Genomic DNA, 18,763 nt, shown 5'->3' on the forward strand with positions numbered 1-18,763 from the left:
GTTTTGATTTACACCACAGCCTGCTCCTAAATAATTTATGGCGGGTTAAATTTATTGCCGAGCCCTGGCTGGCTGCAAATTCGAATTGCCAAATAATTAGATTTTAGGGCAAAGCTTATAAATTACCCGTCGATTTGTCCGGACTTGTTTGTCAGTTGCTTTGTGCTTCGGGTCATCTTTGGCATTTGGCTGTTTGGGTTTTAATTGCTGATTTACACTTTGACAGATGAGAGCTGATGCTCGAAGTTTCAGGACAAGGAAGGGTAAAGAAATCGGAGCTTTAAAAGGCTGATTTTTCACCTACATGTCCCTCTTTACCCATCCCCATAGACTCCAAAGCATTTAAATGTAGAAAAGAGGCTGAAAATGAATACCGCTATTTTTTGTTGGGAGTGGAACACAGTGAATGATAATTTACTTTCCTGAAATCTGAATTAAAAAACATATATATAATTCCAATAAGTGAAGGAAACCAAAAGTCCAGGGGTATGCATGCCCATGTCTACCTCTATGTGCACATGACTCTGGATCAGCCTCAGTTTAGACATTTTTAGATATTCAATTGTAATAAGTTCAAATATTAGTGGCTTCTATGAAGCCAACCCTTCAGGGCAGCAAACAACCAAATAATTTATTTCAAGCTACCTGTATACCCACAGTTTGTCATGGAATTAATTTAAACAAATTTCACATTTTGTGCAGGAGAGGTCCCCGGAGGCAGCACTAAGGGAGGGCATGGAAGTGGAAGGATGCCAAATCCAACTTACCATTCCATTGGAGAAAAAAACAAACAAAAACCTTGCCGGTAGTGTCTGACTCTGTCCACTATGTTGATAGAAGGCCTGCAGGCTCTTCTCTGTTTCCCAGAGAAGCAGGGCCTGCCTCCCAGCCACCTGCTGTACTCCAATAGCTTACTATGAGGCCATGAGTCAGAATAATACTAGTAGTAATTCTACTAATAAGAGCTGACACATATAGCTGCTACATGCCAGGCACAGATTGGTACTATTATTAACCCCATTTTGCAAATAAGGCAAGTGAGGCATAAAGAGTAAAAACGATTTGCCCAAGGCAAGCCATATTACTAGTAGGTGGTGGAGACTAGGCTCAAATTCAGTTCCAATTCTGGAGTCCATGCTCTGAACCACTATGTTATATAGCTTCTCATTTGAACAGAGTCTACCCAGCTCCCCTCACTTTGGAGGTCCAGATTCCACATTCTGAGACCTGGGAATATACAGCCAAAGCATGTTCTGTTAATCACCTGACAAGGTGGGGAAAAGTCATGCAACATGCTTGAGACCACAAGATGAATCGGAGGCTGTTAGACAAAGACCATTTTTCCAATCAATGCAAATACAGTAAGATCCACTAGCTGGGGGTGAAAGGGTGGGGGAGAGTAACAGGCGATCAAGACAGGACCAGGTCCATTCAAGCAGACAGAGGATAAGAACCTTGGATAAGAACCCAGAGAGGCTGGCTGGGCTTCAGGAGGCCCTGCTCAGGAACCCCATCCATAGCTCCAGGGGCAGCTGGTCTTGTCCCAGATGACTGCATTCCCATGAGGTGCTTCATAGATTCCCTCTTCTCGGTCCACACCTGACAGCCAGATGCCAGGACAGGGAAATGGCCGAGCTAGCATGACAGATTTTTAAAATCACTGACTAGTAAGCAAGCAATACACAGACTGACATCCTGTCCACAACGTATTGAACACTTTTCTCATACACTGGCTCGTTTGATCCCACATCTCTGTAAGGCAGGCAGGAATGACTACCCTATTCTATAGAGGAGGAAGCTAAGGCAGTCAGTGGTTCTTAACACATGCTCCCTCACAGGCAGCATCCCATCAACTGAGAACTTAATAAAAATGCAAGTTCCTGACCTCTACCCCAGACTTTCTGAATCAGGAGCCCTGAGGGTGGGGCCAGCAATCTGTGTTTTAATAAGCCCTGGAGGTGATTCTGATGCTAGCCAAAGTTTGTGCAATATCCTGAAGCACCAAGCTGGGCACTCCTCACCAACATCCACAACCATCACATTCCACACCATCATCATGAACTTCCTTTAAGGCTTGCCCCAGCATTGTTTCTCTAGTCATGTGAAAGTAGACCTTATCAAAATGGCATATTTCATCCCATTCATCAGTCTCTGACTTCTCCATCCTCAACTAACTACCAGTCCCTTTCAGTTCATCAATTAGCTTTTCATTCAAATGCTGCTTGCTAGTGGTGGGGGGAAAAAACCTGTGAAAATGCAGATAGTCCCTGGATTCCATTTCCAACACCATGATCTCAAGCCATGATTCTCAGTTTGCATCACACTTTTGGAGAGCAAGATTCCAAGCTTTCTAGCCAGTAATCATCCTATTATGTAATCACTAGAGGCCCGGTGCATGAAATTCGTGCACGGGTGTGTGTGTGTGTGTGTGTGTGTCCCTCAGCCCAATCTTCACCCTCTCCAATCTGGAAGCCCTCAGGGGAGCCCTCTCCAATCTGGGAGCCCTGACAGCTTAGGCCCACTCCCTGTGGTTCTCTACTCTCTGCAGGGCCTGACCGCTCCACGCCCGCTGCCCAGAGGCTCTCTGCGGCCCAAAGGCCCTCCACGGCCGGGGCAGGACACTTGCCTTGTCGCCGCGGCAACGAAGCAACATTCCGCCAGGCCTCTCATGCTGCCCACTCTCAGCGGCTGCCCCCAAAGGACTGCGGGACTCTGGCGGGGCTGAGGGGACTGGGTACCGCCCTCTTTGTGATGGACTGATGGTTAATTTGCATATTATCCTTTATTAGATAGGATCACTACCTTCCCCCCACAGGTCAATGGCCAATCAGTTCATCAAACAGATCATAGAGGAGTAAACCACCTACATCACCACTAAGGAACTCACCTTATCAGGTCTCCTGGATTTGAATCTTCAGCTCAGAGCACCCCATTTACAACAACCCTATGTTCCACACTCCACTCCTTACCAAATCTCTTAGCACCACTGACTTCCAGGAGCCCACTAGGATCCACAGGAGCTATACGCTATTAAGAGCATGGTTCTCAAACTCATTTCTTTCCCAACACATAACTTCTCTCCATCACCACCTTAATTCAACCCACTAACATCTCTTTCAAATAATGCCTCCTAATCAGTTTCCCTAAGTCCATTTTTAACTCCTTGGAACACCTTCCCCTCTATTCCCATGAACTCTGGCTTACAACAGTATTTCGGTTTCTTCCCTCCCACTCAACAATACATTCACCCTTCCTATTCTGGCTCCCCAACTTTGGCCCCAACCTCCATGTGAACTCTGCAACTTCAGCTTTCCAACTAAGAGCCTCTGCCAGCAGTTAGTCTCAGACCAGGCCTTGGCTAGAAGAGCCTCCCCAGGACTAGACACTGACCACAGCCCTGGAGCAGAAGTGGAGCACTCATGTAGCAGATCTGTTTTGCTGCCCACAGACCAAGACCCTCCACTAAAACAGCAGCCCATCCCAAGGTACCTCTCCTTCAGATTGAAAGATTCCCTGTTGTCTCTCTCTCCCTCCAGAGTCGACTTGCCTCCTTTTTGATTCTCCCACCACCTAACAGGGTTTTGCCTGTGGAAGCACTCAGTACACACAAACCCATCCCTGCCTGCCCCATCCTGCTCGCCCTTCTGCTGCAGACCTGCCAGCCTGGGGGGCTTGTGTCAATCTGGGAACACTCTTATTTCAGGCTTTTAGGCTATGACTCAATTTTCACAGCTAGGGCTCAAAACATCACATAAACGTATGGCTGTGGCGGCTTTTAAAGTATTGTGAACACCCAGGATAAAAGAATAAAAAATAATCATCCCAATGGCATCTTAATCAAAATGATGTAGGATCCTTTTCCCCAACAAGACACAGAGATGGAGAAAGCATCTCCTAACATCAGTTTCCTCGTGTCAAACAACTGAAATCAGTCTACAAAGTAAGAAATGTAATCAATACTGGGGAGAGAAAAAACAAGCAAGACAGAATGGGGGGACAGGGAAAAATGAAGCCTGTGGGCTTAACTACTCCTTTGGATTTCACCTCCCCATTACCCCTTCCTGACCTACTGGCTTTCTCTCTATGGTTGGGTACCTGTTGCAGCTACTCAGAGGGAGAGTGCAACCCCCACCCCCACACCTCCCAGTCATCTCTGCTGTAGCAAATCCTCCCTAGATACCCAGCCTCCTGCCTCTTCATTAATCCTTCCTTCCCAACCGTTTATCTGTGTGAAGGGTATAAACCTCCCTGATCTATGGAAGGTGGGTCTTCCCAAGGGATGCCTAACAGATCCAAATGCAAAATGCCAGTACTTTTGGAGGTGGGGGTGGGGTGTCAGGTCATTATCCAGCCCTTGCCTCTCTCTAGACCCAGCAGCCCAACTCAGTGCTGCCTTCAACAGCAGCTCAGGTATCAGATGAAACTGCCATGAGGATGTCTCAGGGCCTCAGTGACTCAGGTCACATATTTCTACAGACCTTCACCCTTTTTGCCCACATTTTATTGGCTAAATTCTCTTAAACTTCTTCTAGCCTTTGTGAACTCTCACTCATAGCATCCCAATAAAACCTTCTAGCTTGAATGTGAGAAATACCATGTAACTAATACAGATAAACCTACTAACCAAATGGTGAAATATTTGCCAGGTTCAAAGCCTTCATCCTTGCTCTTCCTCATTTTCAATATTCCAATCCAAGTCAGTGTTTTCAGACGTAGGTCAGTCCCTCCTGGCTGATCCTGTGATCGTCTTTTACAACAATTCTGAGAAGCTCAGACCTACCCCACCCTCTCCAGCCGCCTAAGTTTCTCTTAGCAGGAAGCCTAGGTGACCCTTCCCTACACTGTAAGCAGGGTTGATCAATCGCCTCCCTTGTGCCCCACTGTACCCAGGACTTACCTATGATCGCAGTTATACCGCTAAACGGTGTCTACTCTCCTCAAATACGAGCTCCTTGAGGGTAGGGAGCATTTTTAACTTGTCTTTATATCCCCAGCATCTAACACAGAGCTTGAAGTTGCTATCCTGAGTAAAAAGAGGCCTTTTCATTGTTTCTTAGGTGATTACAATAAAGTCCTTCCCATTCCTTTGCCCACTTCATTGGTTTTGTCATGGCCAACAAAAACCTTAAAAGGCAGTTCAGTGTCACCGTGAGTTTACAGTCCCCGATTTCATTCACCATTTATCAATGGCCCTATTCTTTAGAGCTCTTCCCCACCACCAACCTTATTCCAGTTTCTAACAAAATCTGCATTCCAAGAGCTGTCTCAGCCTTGGGGAGGCCACCAGGATAATAAGAGGCTGGGAGTGCGGAGGGAATGCTTCCTGATTTGCACTAAATTATGTGGTGATTTTGTTACCAGTGACCCAGTGCTCCCCAAGGAAAGTTCCTGGTCCCACTGTGAGAATAAAAAAGTAATCTTTTCTGCCGAAGAAGGGAGTTTAGGCAGTCCCCATTTTGGCCCCCGTGACTTGCAGCTCCCCTGTGGGCCGCCAATTTGAAACGGCAAAGGTCAACTCCATCCTTTAAATTAACCAATCACGAAAGACTGTGAGCCTAAGCTCTGTGACCAATCAAGAGTAAGGGACAGATCATGTGCATCAGGAATAAAAAGCCAAGCAGACCGCTCAGCTCAGTGTGCCCGTCCTCCCAGACCATGTGTGTGCGCACCCTCCTGCAAAAGTAAAGATATTTGCCTTGCTGCCTGGCTCCCGAGTATGCTTTGCTTTCTACCGGGACCCCTGAATTTGGGAGCTCGCCGTATTTCTAACAACACCATTAGGCAACTCCATAGCCTAAATACACACCATGGCAGCTTAAAGGTAGAAGGTAGAGAAGCTTTCTGAATAACGCAAGTAAATGTACCACCACCATGCATCAGTTTCCACTCCCTGAGATGTATATTTTGCTCCTACATTGCTATGTCTGCTCCAAATAAAGAAGGGCCCTTCGGCTTTCACATGAAGTTAAAACAGGGCCAAGATGCAGACACAGCCAATGCCTGCTCCCATTCAGGGAGCAGTAGCCAGGAACCACAGTGGTAATCAGGGGGAGGCCCAATTCGACGAGGGACCACCAGGAAACAGCAGGTGGAGGAGGGGGCTTTAAGAGGGGGAGGAGAAAGCACCACATTTATGGAGGCAACAACAAAAAGGACAAAAGGAGCTAGTGAGCTGTCCCCTTCCCACCACCATCACAGGCCACCAATAGGGAATTCATTTATAGTGACCCTGGAAGAAGAGATGTGTTAAAGCAAAGATATAACTAAAAAGAAAGGCAATAATTGGTCTGATGGGCAGGGGAAAAATTATTCCAGGAGTCGGGAGCCTGTGCAAGAACACTTACGGCTCACATAGTCGTCATAATTCAGCGCCCTCAAGCATTTTGTGCTCTGCTTATGGTGTTAACTTTAATGTCTTAACATATAACACCATCCACACTAACACAAAATACTACACACGCCAGATGAGGCTGAGTTATAGTTGCTGTGGGAAGCATAACTTTGAATTTCCTGATTTTGGTGCATTTAATCTCAACCATAATGTTACATTAACGTCGGTTTTGCATTTCATTTCCCAGTTTAGAAGAATAGCGTCAGCGCCTTCGCCTGTCTGTACAGAAAGAAGTGCAGGCTGCCTGGGGCCACAGGCAGACAGACCACAACCCAACAACTGGGCTCTCCTGCTAAAAAGCCTGGCCTTACCCCTCCCACTTGGAGGAGCTGCAGCCAGGACAAGTGAGTGGGCAGGGAAGGAGTGTTCTTTTGGGGGGGACATGCCTTTCCATCCATTTGGTGTATGCAGGAATCAAGAGCAGAGAGAAAGAGAAGCTGAGTACAGAGCAAGAGCAATATGTGTGTATTGGGGTGGGGGTTAGAGGGCAGGGGATCCTGCCTTTCAGCCTTGAATGGAGGAGAAGGGAATCAATATAGTTTAATTTGTAGGAATCTCAATCAATTTCCTATAAAGTTTTCCAAAATGTCTCTCGCACAAAAGACTAATAATGATATGCCAGCTCTAAGTCATACTGAAATTCCCCAAATGCCTCTCTTCTATATTATTCATTCTTGTGTCACCATCAACCCTCCCCCACCCTGCCCTCCCAAAATAACCCAGCACCTGGACAATTTTCTATAAAAAAGAAACTCCTTTGCTCAGAGTTCTAACTCAAAATGCAGATGGAATCTCGTTAAGGTTTCCTAAAAAAAAAAAAAAAAAAGAGCCCCTGTGGACAAAGACCAAACACTAGAAAAACCCTAACCCCAAAGGTCATCTTTCTCCAAAGTTACGGGCACTTGAATGCAGATGAGAAGGACAACAGTCAGCAAGGCTGCTAAAGAGCAGTGAGAAAAACACTACACCCAGGAGGCTGCTGGATGGCCAGACGGAACTCAGGGAAGGGTAGACAGCAGCCAGGACCTCTGATCCCCAGAGCAGGAGAGCTGGGCTGCCCCATCCCTGGCCACCAGGACAGCTCAGGTTACTTCCTCCTCTCCTCTTGCGGTGGACTGTACCTTGTTTTCCTCACTTACATTTGCTTTGTCTTTTCTGAACACCGAGGTGGTGAGAGAAGTAGCCTCAAGTTAAAGACGCACAATTTAAAATCCCACCAAAGCTTTCCGGCTGCTCCCTGCGCCTGGGAGTCACAACCACCACCATTCCATGCACATCCCACACCAAAATGAGCAACATGAACCTCTGCAAGCAGAATAAAAGGACCACGATTCTCCCAAACCTACTTCCATATCAAGAAACAATTCTTAAAGCAAGAAAGTAATAGTGTTCCTCAAATTTAGAGTCTATGTAGCATTTTAAACCATCTAAATTAAAAATAAAGTGAAAAAATGTCTTCAAATAGAAAAAGTCTCATATTCAACCAATACCTATTATGTTAATCTGAATGAAAGCATGTAAAACAAAATGGAAAAAAAACAGAAAGTGAAAGCCTACTACTGGCAAACTGACCACTCCAGTTTCACCAAACTGAACAAAGTACAACAATAAACAACAAAAATGATGACAAATGGAAAATACCATGCTTTACTATGTTTATAAATAATATTGTTACTCACCCAAGTACAACAGAGTTTACAACTGTTAATTTTTCATAGTGGCATTCCTTTAGGATAGTCCCAATAAGTTGATTCAGAGACTTCTGAAAACCAGAGACAGATGAGAGAATGAACCCAATGCCCAGCCTCCAGATAGGCTCTGGCCCAAAATTTGTTTATGACACACACTCCCATAAGAATCAGAAGTGTACTATGCAGAGGCCTTAAGTGTTGAAAGCTTGTGGGAGCCAAGGAGGGGAGCTGGGTGGGTTCTCATTCAGTCCCAAGCCCATTCCTGGAGGCATGCAGATCTGCCCATAAAGTCTCTGTCAAGTGGCCAGCCATCAAGCCATCTGAGAGAGCACTAGGGAAGGCTGTTCTAACCGGCACACCATTTCCTAGTGCTCTTACTGTCTCTACTAGAAGTGATTCTCATCCCAAGTCTCAATCTTTCTGCTCCCATTTATTTTTTTAAAATATATTTTATTGATTTTTTATAGAGAGGAAGGGAGAGAGATAGTTAGAGATAGTTCTCTCTCATCGATGAGAGAGAAACATCAATCAGCTGCTTCCTGCACGCCTCCTACTGGGGATGTGCCCGCAACCAAGGTACATGCCCTTGACCGGAATCGAACCTGGGACCCTTCAGTCTGCAGGCCTATGCTCTATCCACTGAGCCAAACCAGTCAGGGCTCTGCTTCCATTTAAATTCATTTCTTTTTTTTGTCCTTATTAAAACGAGGAGCAAGTTATTATCATCCTCCTTGGAACAATTAATTCCCATATGATGAATTTATTTAGTCTGAACAAGAAATCAGTCACTAAAACCATATTCAATTTCTTTTCTTCTTAAGTCTTATCTTTGTGCCTCTGATGATTTTTGTTCCTCTTATCCTGAGCTTTACCAATTTCTCCACTGACCTTCTTGACCAGTAGATCAAAATACCACAGAGGCTCTAATGAGAACCTGACCTATGATGACCTCAGTGGAAGGATGCTGTCATATCAGGGACTGACGGCTTCTCCAGTCCATCTTCTAAACTTCTCTGAATCCTTTCAGAATCTTGTTTCCTGCAAACTTCAGGGAAGATTTTTTTTGTTTTTAGAGTAAGATGGGGGCTGTAAGTTGCCATCCTATATAATAAAAGGGTAATATGCAAATCGACCAAACAGCGGAATTACTGGTCGGTATGACGCGCACTGACCACCAGGGGGCAGATGGTCAACGCAGGAGCTGCCCCCTGGTGGTCAGTGTGCTCCCACGGGGGGAGCGCCGTTCAGCCACAAGCTGGGCTGATGGCTGGCGAGCGCAGCAGCGGGGGCAGGAACCTTTCCCGCCTTCTCCACGGCAGTGCGAAGGATGTCTGATTGCGGCTTAGGCCCGCTCCCTGTGGGCTCCCAGACTGTGAAAGGGCGCAGGCTGGGCTGAGGGACAACCCCCCACCCCCACCCCACCAGTGCACAAATGTAGTGCACTGGGCCTCTAGTTAACAATAAGTCTCAAATCTTTCCTGAGCTGCCCATCCCTTTCCTGAGACTGGTTCAATGGGTAGTCCAGCAGAGCTGCCTGGCCCCAAACTCACTTTCCCACCTGTTGATCACAGCATTGTAAAGCTTAATGAAGTAGAGATGCATTACATTTATCACTTGCCCTAGATCCACTCAAATCCATCACTATGTCACGGCAAGAAGTTAGATTGATCTGACAGGATTTGCTCTTTTTCACAAACCCATGTAAGTTATTACTCAGTACCCTCTGCTCTTCTAGCTGTTTGTTGATTGATTATCTGACGATCAGGTCAAGTATCTTCTCTGGAATCACAGTAAACTAACGGGTCTATAATTTCCAAGATCATTCGTATTCCCCTTTTAAAGATAAGCAAGACAGCAAATGCTTCTTCCTGAGTTCTCTAAAGCAACAGCTAATGCTTTGCTAATAATGAAGCAGGGCAGCCAATTCCTTAAGTGCCCTTGGAATCACATCATCAGGGTTCATTGATTCTGTAGATAATCTTTAATCAGGCCCAGATCCTGGTAAACAGCATGAAGCCCTAGCTCAGCCTAGATCTGAAAGGCCTTGGTACCTAAGTCTAGGAAGGAAGCTGGTGATACAGGTGATTTAAATGTGTACTGCATTATGTCTTCAGCATTGCAATAAATGAATAAAAAGAACTAAAAATAAAAAGAACAGTGCCCTTGAAAGAGAGATGAAAGGTGATACTGACAGACCAAACTGAGACATGAATCAGGCTTCACCTTCATCAACATTGGTAGGACCCTCTGTAGAACAAGGGAACAGAGCTACATAATTATCTGAGCTTATAATCTAACTGAAAAGTTCAGAAACAAACATTCATTGGCATGTGTCAGGAGGTAGAAAACAGTAAAGGCCATAAGGGAGGTACCAAGCAATCATGAGGGATAAACGCACATGCAATAGGGATGTGTTGGGTTTCAGACTCTACACCAGTAAGAGACATAATATGGTATATTAGAATATGGATCCTTGATTCTAGCCTAAGAGAATCTACATAACCAAAATCCCCACACACCATCCAGGCACACCAACCCCAGAATCACCAATAGTTCTGGGAGGCAGAGGAGAAGACCCTAGAGCAGGGGTCCTCAAACTTTTTAAACAGGGGGCCAGTTCACTGTCCCTCAGACCACTGGAGGGCCGGACTATAGTTTAAAAAAAACTATGAACAAATTCCTATGCATACCGCACATATCTTATTTTGAAGTAAAAAAACAAAACGGGAACAAATACAATATTTATATTTGCATGTGGCCCGAGGGCCGTAGTTTGAGGACCCCTGCCCTAGAGCATGGACTGGGAAAGTGAATGTGGCTCAGGTGGCTTCCCAGCTATATTTCCTTTTGTACAAAGTTCCTTCCCTTAGCACATGCTCCTCAATCTGCTCCTGTCTTCCCAAGCTTAAATAGGTCTGAGTCCAATGCCCCAAAGGCAGACACTACTTTAAGGGAGAATAGGAAAAAGAAAAGGAGAAATGGGAAGGAAAAAGGGTTCTGATATCTGCTTTATGGAAAACAATATATTATTCTAAAGAAAGAACACCTTCTTGGGGGGGGGGGGAGGGGGGTATTAATCATGAGAAATGAAGTCAGTTTATCTCTGAATGGACCCCATTCCTCCCTGTCTCCCAAGTGCCTGATGCCACAGTCCTCCTTTCCCCCTTCTTACTATTCCCAGGATAAACATGTCTATGCATCCCGGAACTATACACCTGATAACCCAGGCTCAGAGGGAGGAATTACAGTCCTAGAGCCAGGCATACCCAAGGTCTCCACAATACAATGAACTTCCTTTCAGCTCCCAATCATTCCTCCAAAGCAAACACCAAGCACTCCAAGATCACATAGCATAGGTGCCCCTCTGCTGCTAATCCAAGCTTCCTAGTAGCACTACCTTAAAAGGTCTCTTGATACAGTCAGTGGTTAAGGAAAAAAAAAAATGTTCCTTTCCAACAGACCAACAGCGATACTTGTTCAGGTTATCTAATGCTGCATAACAAATCATCCCAAAGTTTAGTGGCTTAAAACATCAATAATCATTTATTATCTCTCACAATTCTGTAAGCCAGGAATTCAGGAGTGGCTCAGTTGGCCAGTCTGGCTCACGGTCTCTCCTGAGGTTGAAGTAAGATGTCCACTGGGGCTGGAGTTATCTAAAGGCTTGACTGGGGCTGTCGGCTTCACTTCCAAGATAGCACCAAGAAACATGACTGGCAAGTTGGTACTGGCTTTTAGCTAAGAGCTTTAGTTCCTATATACACGTGCCTACCCAAAGGGCTGCTTGAATGTCCTCATAGCATGGTGGCTGGCTTTCTAGAACAAGTGATCCAAAAGAGCAAGTGGACTACAATGCTTTTTAGGAGTTAGCCACAGAATGTGGCTTCCACTATATTGTATTAGTTATACAGGGCTAGCAGATTCAGTGTGGGCGGGGAACAACCAAGGATATGAATATTAAGAGGCAAGAATTGCGGGGGACCATCTTGGAGGCTGACTACCACAGTATTCCTCCAAGAACATGCAGTAGTAATGGAAGAGGAAAGGAGAGGAAGGAAAGGAGAGAGGAAGGGTGGGACAAAGGAAATATTTTGATTCCCAAAGGGTGAGGCCGAGAGAAATAATGTACCCGGTTTTCTCCAGAGACTGCCTTACCCTAGCATGCCTGAACCAAGTCCTGCTTCCTAGGCAGGAACTCCAGATTAGTAGCTAAAAGCCAGGAAGACGGGAGAAAGTTCCTCTGGGTCCCAGGAAGCAAGACTATCCTCCCCGCCCCCTCCTTCCCACCCCACCGTTTCTGAAGCAATGATGCAACAGTTACCTGAGGTTGAATCTGTGGCTTGTCACACGTGGCCTCAAAGTCCAGCACTAAAAAGTAGTGATACCTCTGGGGAGGGAAGGACACCATTGCTGCCATGGATGCGCCAAAGCCGTGGGCCGCCAGCTTTCTGGTGGATATGGAGCAGAACTCCGGAACACCACAGGGAGAAAATAAGTGGGAGCCCAGCACTTTTCTTGCTCTTGAAAGTAAATATGAAGAAAATCGAGCTGCTCCAGTCTGCAAAGGTGCTAGCATTGAACATCCAGAAGCATCTAAAACTTAGGGGAGGAAAAATTAAAAACAAAAAAAAACAAAAATAAAAAAACAGAGAGCCTGGGTTACTCCCCTCCCACTGTGGCCCTGTTCCATCTAGTCTTCAGGGATAGTCACACAATATGAACCACTCCCGTTTGCTTCTGAGCCCCTTTTCTTTTCTTTTTTTTTTTTATATATATATTTTATTGAGGTTTTACAGAGAGGAAAGGAGAGAGATAGAGAGTTAGAAACATCGATGAGAGAGAAACATCGACCAGCCGCCTCCTGCACACTTCCCACTGGGGACGTGCCCGCAACCAAGGTACATGCCCTTGACCGGAATCGAACCTGGGACCTTTCAGTCCGCAGGCCGATGCTCTGTCCACTGAGCCAAACCGGTTTCGGCCTGAGCCCCTTTTCTTAATCACTGTATTCATTACTGAAGTTCAAGAACCTAATACTGGTCCCTGCCGCATTATGACAGCTTGGAGTTTCCCAGATCATTCTCAAAACAACACTGGCCTTCATCTTTACATGGAGCTCTCATGTTCAAAAGAGAGGAGAGAAAAAGTCTGTGCTCACTTCTCAGGTGGTGACAGCTAACATTAAAGCTAAGGTTCCCAAAGTAACATGAAGGGACCCAGTTGCACAATCAGTCCTGGGAGCTAAGTAGACTCAGAGGGACAGCTGAGAACACCCAATATTCTCTCCTCCGTTCCATTCCGAGCCATTTGCCCCTAGCTTTCCTGTCTGTATCTTGACATCTCTACATACCTTCCTCCCTTCTCCAACGTGAAAGCAAACAGCCAATCACAGGGAAGTTTGCTCATGATATTCTGCTGATTCCCCAGCCCCCACACCAGTAAGTGGCACCCTGGGAGAATGAAAACGCCTGCAGAGCACAGCTGGCAACAGCCTCAGGCCTTCCCATTTGCTGCCTTTAGAATCACTCTTTCTACTGGAGGCCTTGAATGACTGCAGGACTTTCTTTAAATAGGGAAGAAAAAGAGAAAACCCAGATGTGGCAGTAATGGGAGCATTGCTAAAAATCTAGTAAAGTTTCTGAGTGAACATGTGCAAGAAAAAAAAAATCCAAATGACTTTTCAAGTTTTCCCTTTAAATTTGCAGAATGTCTGCTCCTTAGAGGGCTAACGAAATATAAAAATCAAAGCCTAAGTTTTAAATAACTCAAGCTTCCTTAAAAAAAAAAAAAAAAGGGAACAAAGCAGAAATTTGGTGTTTTCCCCTCTTTTATACCAAATACTCAAATTCCCTCAAAGTCAGACAAGAAATTTCACTGCTAATACAGAAATGGCCATAGTTTCTGCCTTTTGGAACCCCATGCTTGTAGAGCCAAAAGCTTGTCTCTGAAAGACTGCAAATGGACACTTGCTCCCTCACACAGGGTGGAGGGGGACAGCAGTCCGTGAAGTCCAGAGCATATTCAGAGGCAACAAGGTCACTACTACCTGAGTGGACATGGGGCAATACCAAGTATCACTTCTCATCCTGGCTCTCCCAACTCACTGAATGAGCTACGATTATTTGCCTGCACATTTATTAGGATACTAGAGGCCCAATGTACAAAATTCATGCAAGGGTCTCAGCCCCTGCCACCTCCGTGGCTGCCTCTGCCTCAATCCCCCGTCCGGAAGGTCATCCGGTCTAATTAGCATATTACATTTTTATTATTATAGATATGCTAGTGTGCATTCTCAATTTTCCTATCCCTATAGTGAGATTCCATGTAGATTCAATAGAACTAAGACCGAAAATTATTTTAAATTCTTCATGGTTCCTGCATATGCACAGTGCTTGTTTTCACCATAGCTTCCCAGCCTCTTCAAAAATGCAGCCAAAACTCAGCCCGGAGTAGACAAGAGCTGGCTTGAGTTTCATTAGGGAATCTCTTGGAAAGGGAAATGGGCCAATAACCCTTTGAAAGCCGGAATCCAAAATAACTCTTCATATCACCCACTCCTGAACAGTACTGAAGCATTGATGAAATAGGAGATACCAGTCTGCTCACATTATGCTTCCTAGTTTGGTCTAAAGTTCTTCAGGGCCTTAGAATACTTCTCTAACCGCTCAAGGTCAGGCCATGCATAAGGATTTTTGAAAGTCTTAATGTTCTCCAAGTATGTAAATACAGTATATATAGTGTATGTACAATCAACCAGACCTCATCTGCCAGATGCTACAGGCAATTAAATGTCATGATTAAGGAGAGCTTGCATCCTGGTTTTACCAGTTATTTACCATGGCACAATGGGCAAACTCTATTCTTCGATTTCTCACCTGTAAAATGACAATAACAGCTCCTACTCCTTAAGTGAGAGTGAAATGAGAGGATACACGTAAAGCACTAAGAGCAGTGTCTGGCACATAAGGGCTCAATAAATATTACCTTACTATTGGGATAATCTAAGATGGCTGCAGAATAGATGGACGCTACACTCACCTCCTCCCAGCACCAAACTGGATTACAACTAAATTATAGATCAATATTAGCTTACTGTTATTACTACTACTTTATTGGGCTATGCCCACCTGGTCAAACCTACATCCCTATACTTTGGGCCTATAAACCCACTGAATGCATAACACACCCTCAGAGAGTAACATTAATGTCTCCTACATCCTAGGATCTCTAGATCTCTCATATACAATACTATATATGCCCATACCCTTCCATGGTCAACATATTAATGGCCAGAGTTCCTCTTTCCGGCAGGTCTTGCTTTTCTCACCTGATTTCACCCACATCAAATAGTTTCTCTTGTAGGAAGTCTTGAGAGCAGACATTAGTAGACCAGGCCTCCACATGTCAGCAGTCACTGGGTTCTATACTTCCCTTACTTCTAAAAACCAAGTTCAACTCAAGTCAAGAAACAGAGGGCACCTCTTCCTCTTTGCTTACTGAAAAATTCAATCTAATGGCTTTAGGCAGGTGACAACAACAATTGGAATGGGGGAAGCAGAAGGGTCTCGATGTTAGAATGAGAGTCCACGTAGGTGAGGAAAGCATCCACACAGATGCAGGGAGGTGTGATGTAGCATGTCAGAGCCCATGTGGAGTGTGGAGGGCATCCACAGGGGAGTGGTGGGGAGTCCAATGTGGTGAGTAATGGGCAGGGTAAAAAAGGCATCCAAGAGGGGGAAAGAGCAGTGGCAATGATGGGAGATTACTTATATAAAGAGGAATTAATTAAAGAAGGGCATATATTAAGGGTAATGGAAACCCCATTTCTCACTATTAGAGTACAGAATTAAAATATGGAAAAAGGAAAAGATAAATTTCTGATACATAATAAAAATAAAGGTAGATACAAATGTGAGTATGAATATACACACACAGGTACATATACAAATATATAAATACATGCATATATATTTCCTAGCTCTGTTTGCTGAAGGGCCAAGGAGCAGCAACACTCCAATAACAATGAACACACATAGCACCCAGTTGCCTTCTAAATAATACTCTCCAGAGCTCTTTGAGAAATGGCTGATTCCAGGGCTATGGTAGAGAAAGGGACAAGATGAACCTGGAATATCTTATGCCAGAAAGCAAGGAAATTCTCAATGATAGTAACATATCAAAAAGATGCAGAAGTCAGCTTCAAGGGGATCTGGCAAAATAATAATGATATTAATAGATTATAATGAGCTAAATAAAAAGGAAACTATGACTTCATAAAGATATAAGTAAATAAATAAAATTCAAGTCTGATAAGGGATATTCACATAGTTTGAAAGTACCTCCCCACAGAATGTTTATTATAACAGGAAGTAAGCTTACAATGGGGAAGCCTGGCAGACATCACCGTAATCCACTGAACAAAATGAGCATCATTAATAATGGGATAAAGCAAAATCACATACCACAAGATATAAGATGCAATGAGAAGAACAAAGCATCATTTCTGTGATATTCAAAGATGTATAACCTAAATATAATCATCAGAGAATATCAGACAAACCCTAATTGAAGGACAGCCTATGATGTCCAAAAGTATCAAGGTCATGGCCCAGTTGGCGTGGCTCAGTGGTTGAGCATCGACCTATGAACCAGAAGGTCACGGTTCGATTCCCAGTCAGGGCACATGTCCAGGTTGCGGGCCCGATCCCCAGTGTGGGTGTGTAGGAGGAAGCCAATCGATGATTCTCTCTCATCACTGATGTTTCTATCTCTCTCCCCCTCTCTTTTCCTCTCTGAAATAAATAAAAAATACATATATTTTTTAAAAATCAAGATCATAAAGGTCAAGGTATAGTTACTTAGGTAAGTCTAAAGGAGATTAAAGAGACTCGATAACTAAAGGCAATGCACAATTCTGAACTAGATCATTTTGCTACAAAGAACATTATTGGGACAACAGGCAAAGCTTGAATGGGGTTGAGGATTAGATGGAGGTAATGTTATCAACGTCAATTTCCTAGTTTTCATGATTGTATTTTGTTTAGGCAGGAAAATGTCCTTGCATTAGGAAATACATGCAAAGTATTCAGGGTGATGGGGCGTTAGATCAACAACATAACTCTCAAATGGTTCAAAAAAATTTCTTTGTATTAAATTTCCAACTTTTATGTAAATTTGGTCTATTTCAAACTTTTTAAAATTTATCTTTTAATCCATATGCAATGTTGTTTTAAAAAAGAAACCAAGAACAGACAGTATGTAAGGGAGCAATCTCCCCATACTGTCCATAGAAGGCAGGTTGCATGCTCTCCTCTAGTGGGGGAGCTGGCGAGTCTCCATCAGAGCCCCCAGTTGGTGCCCCTCACTGGGCACTCCTGCCATCATTAGAGCCCTAAGTGCAGTGGAGCTTCACCTGCCCTCGTTTTCTCTGGCTTCTAGGGGTTTCTCTTTTCTATTGATGTCTTTATACTTTAGTCATAAGTTTGCAGAATATAAGTTTAGAACTTATATTATCAACTGGGACTTTGAGTATCTAGTTGAGGGGCAAAACGCAAAAGAAACAGTTTATGATTCTGTGTTTTTCTTCATACAATCTTTCATCAGAGACCAAGATTTATACCATTTATTCTCAGATACCCTTTTATTTCTCCTAGTAAATTAACAGTAGTAAGTAGCTTATGGCGAGGAGGAAAACGAATGATTCCCTTCTCAAAATGAAGGGACCAGCCCCCTAGGGGCAGGGGAGGGGTAAAGAGGACTGCCACAGGGCTAGTCAGATTTGGAGAAACAGGCCTGAGCCACAGCCCCTGGAGGATGGTCTCTGTGCAGAGTATTTACACAACAGACACCAATGGCTCCTCTGCAGCCATTACTGTCGGTCAGGTAAATAACGCATGTGCCAAAACACACATTTAATGAGGGAAATAATATGCCTTTATAAAAAGCCTCAATCTGTATTTACCTGAGAGACCAGAGGAGCACCAAATCACCAGATTAGTGGAACCACAGAGGAGTCATTCTGGTGTCTTGGGTAAATAGACATTTTATAGCCTTCCATTACTAGAGGGGGGAAGGGAGGGCAAAGGGAGGGGGGCCATCCTTTAACATCCACATGCACAGGCCAGGGGAGCCTGGGGGATGGAAAAGAAGAAAAGCCCATCATGAAACACGGGATCTACTCCCACCCTATCTCCCCAACCATATATACTTGAAATGGGGGGTGGGAGGTGGAGGGAGGCAGGAAGGTTTGTACACCCCTGGATTCAATCCATTCCATTAAAAGCCAGACTGGTGGCAGAAGATTCCAGAGAAACTCCAAGGCACCAGAGGCAGGTTCTGAGTCCAGCTGACTGGAAGCACCTGGGTCAGCTGCGGTTTCCCCAGTTCCCAGACCTGGGGCAAGCCTCTATCCCAATCTGACCAGTAGTACCACAACTGCTCAGGCACCTGAGTCACAGAAGCAACAACAGACAATACAGTAATACGTGTCTGGAACTTACTAGGTCACAGGCTCTATCTTAGGCAGCTAAAAATAGCCTGGGGAAAATATAAATAAACCGTATGCCTTAAAAAGTAATAATCTTCAATCTAATGAATGCACCCTTACTGTCAGACCACTTTGATGAAAATTAGACTATCAAAGGGGAAAGAAAACTTGAGGTGACACAGTCCAGCCAGCCAG

At 44.6% G+C, this 18,763-nt stretch overlaps 1 protein-coding gene across 17 annotated transcripts in view; it reads right to left on the bottom strand.

Moving 5' to 3' along the window:
• The window catches only part of ERI3 (ERI1 exoribonuclease family member 3), a 132,532-nt gene that overhangs the window by 105,508 nt on the left and 8,261 nt on the right, over positions 1-18,763 (bottom strand). For 7 of the 17 annotated variants that reach the window (XR_013995645.1, XM_081085574.1, XM_081085568.1 and 4 more), the window contains one exon: positions 12,404-12,681. The exons of 4 other annotated variants lie outside the window; for them this stretch is intronic. Coding sequence is in view for 12 of the 13 variants with exons in the window: in XM_081085570.1 (XP_080941696.1) it covers positions 12,404-12,681 (278 nt within the window). In the remaining variant the exon portion in view is untranslated. The remainder of the gene's footprint in view (positions 1-12,403; positions 12,682-18,763) is intronic. 6 more of the 17 variants (XM_081085575.1, XM_081085573.1, XM_081085576.1 and 3 more) reach the window with 2 other exon arrangements.

This window comes from Myotis nattereri (genome assembly GCF_964212035.1).
Source record: "Myotis nattereri genome assembly, chromosome: 3".
Classification (NCBI taxonomy): Eukaryota; Metazoa; Chordata; class Mammalia; order Chiroptera; family Vespertilionidae; genus Myotis; species Myotis nattereri.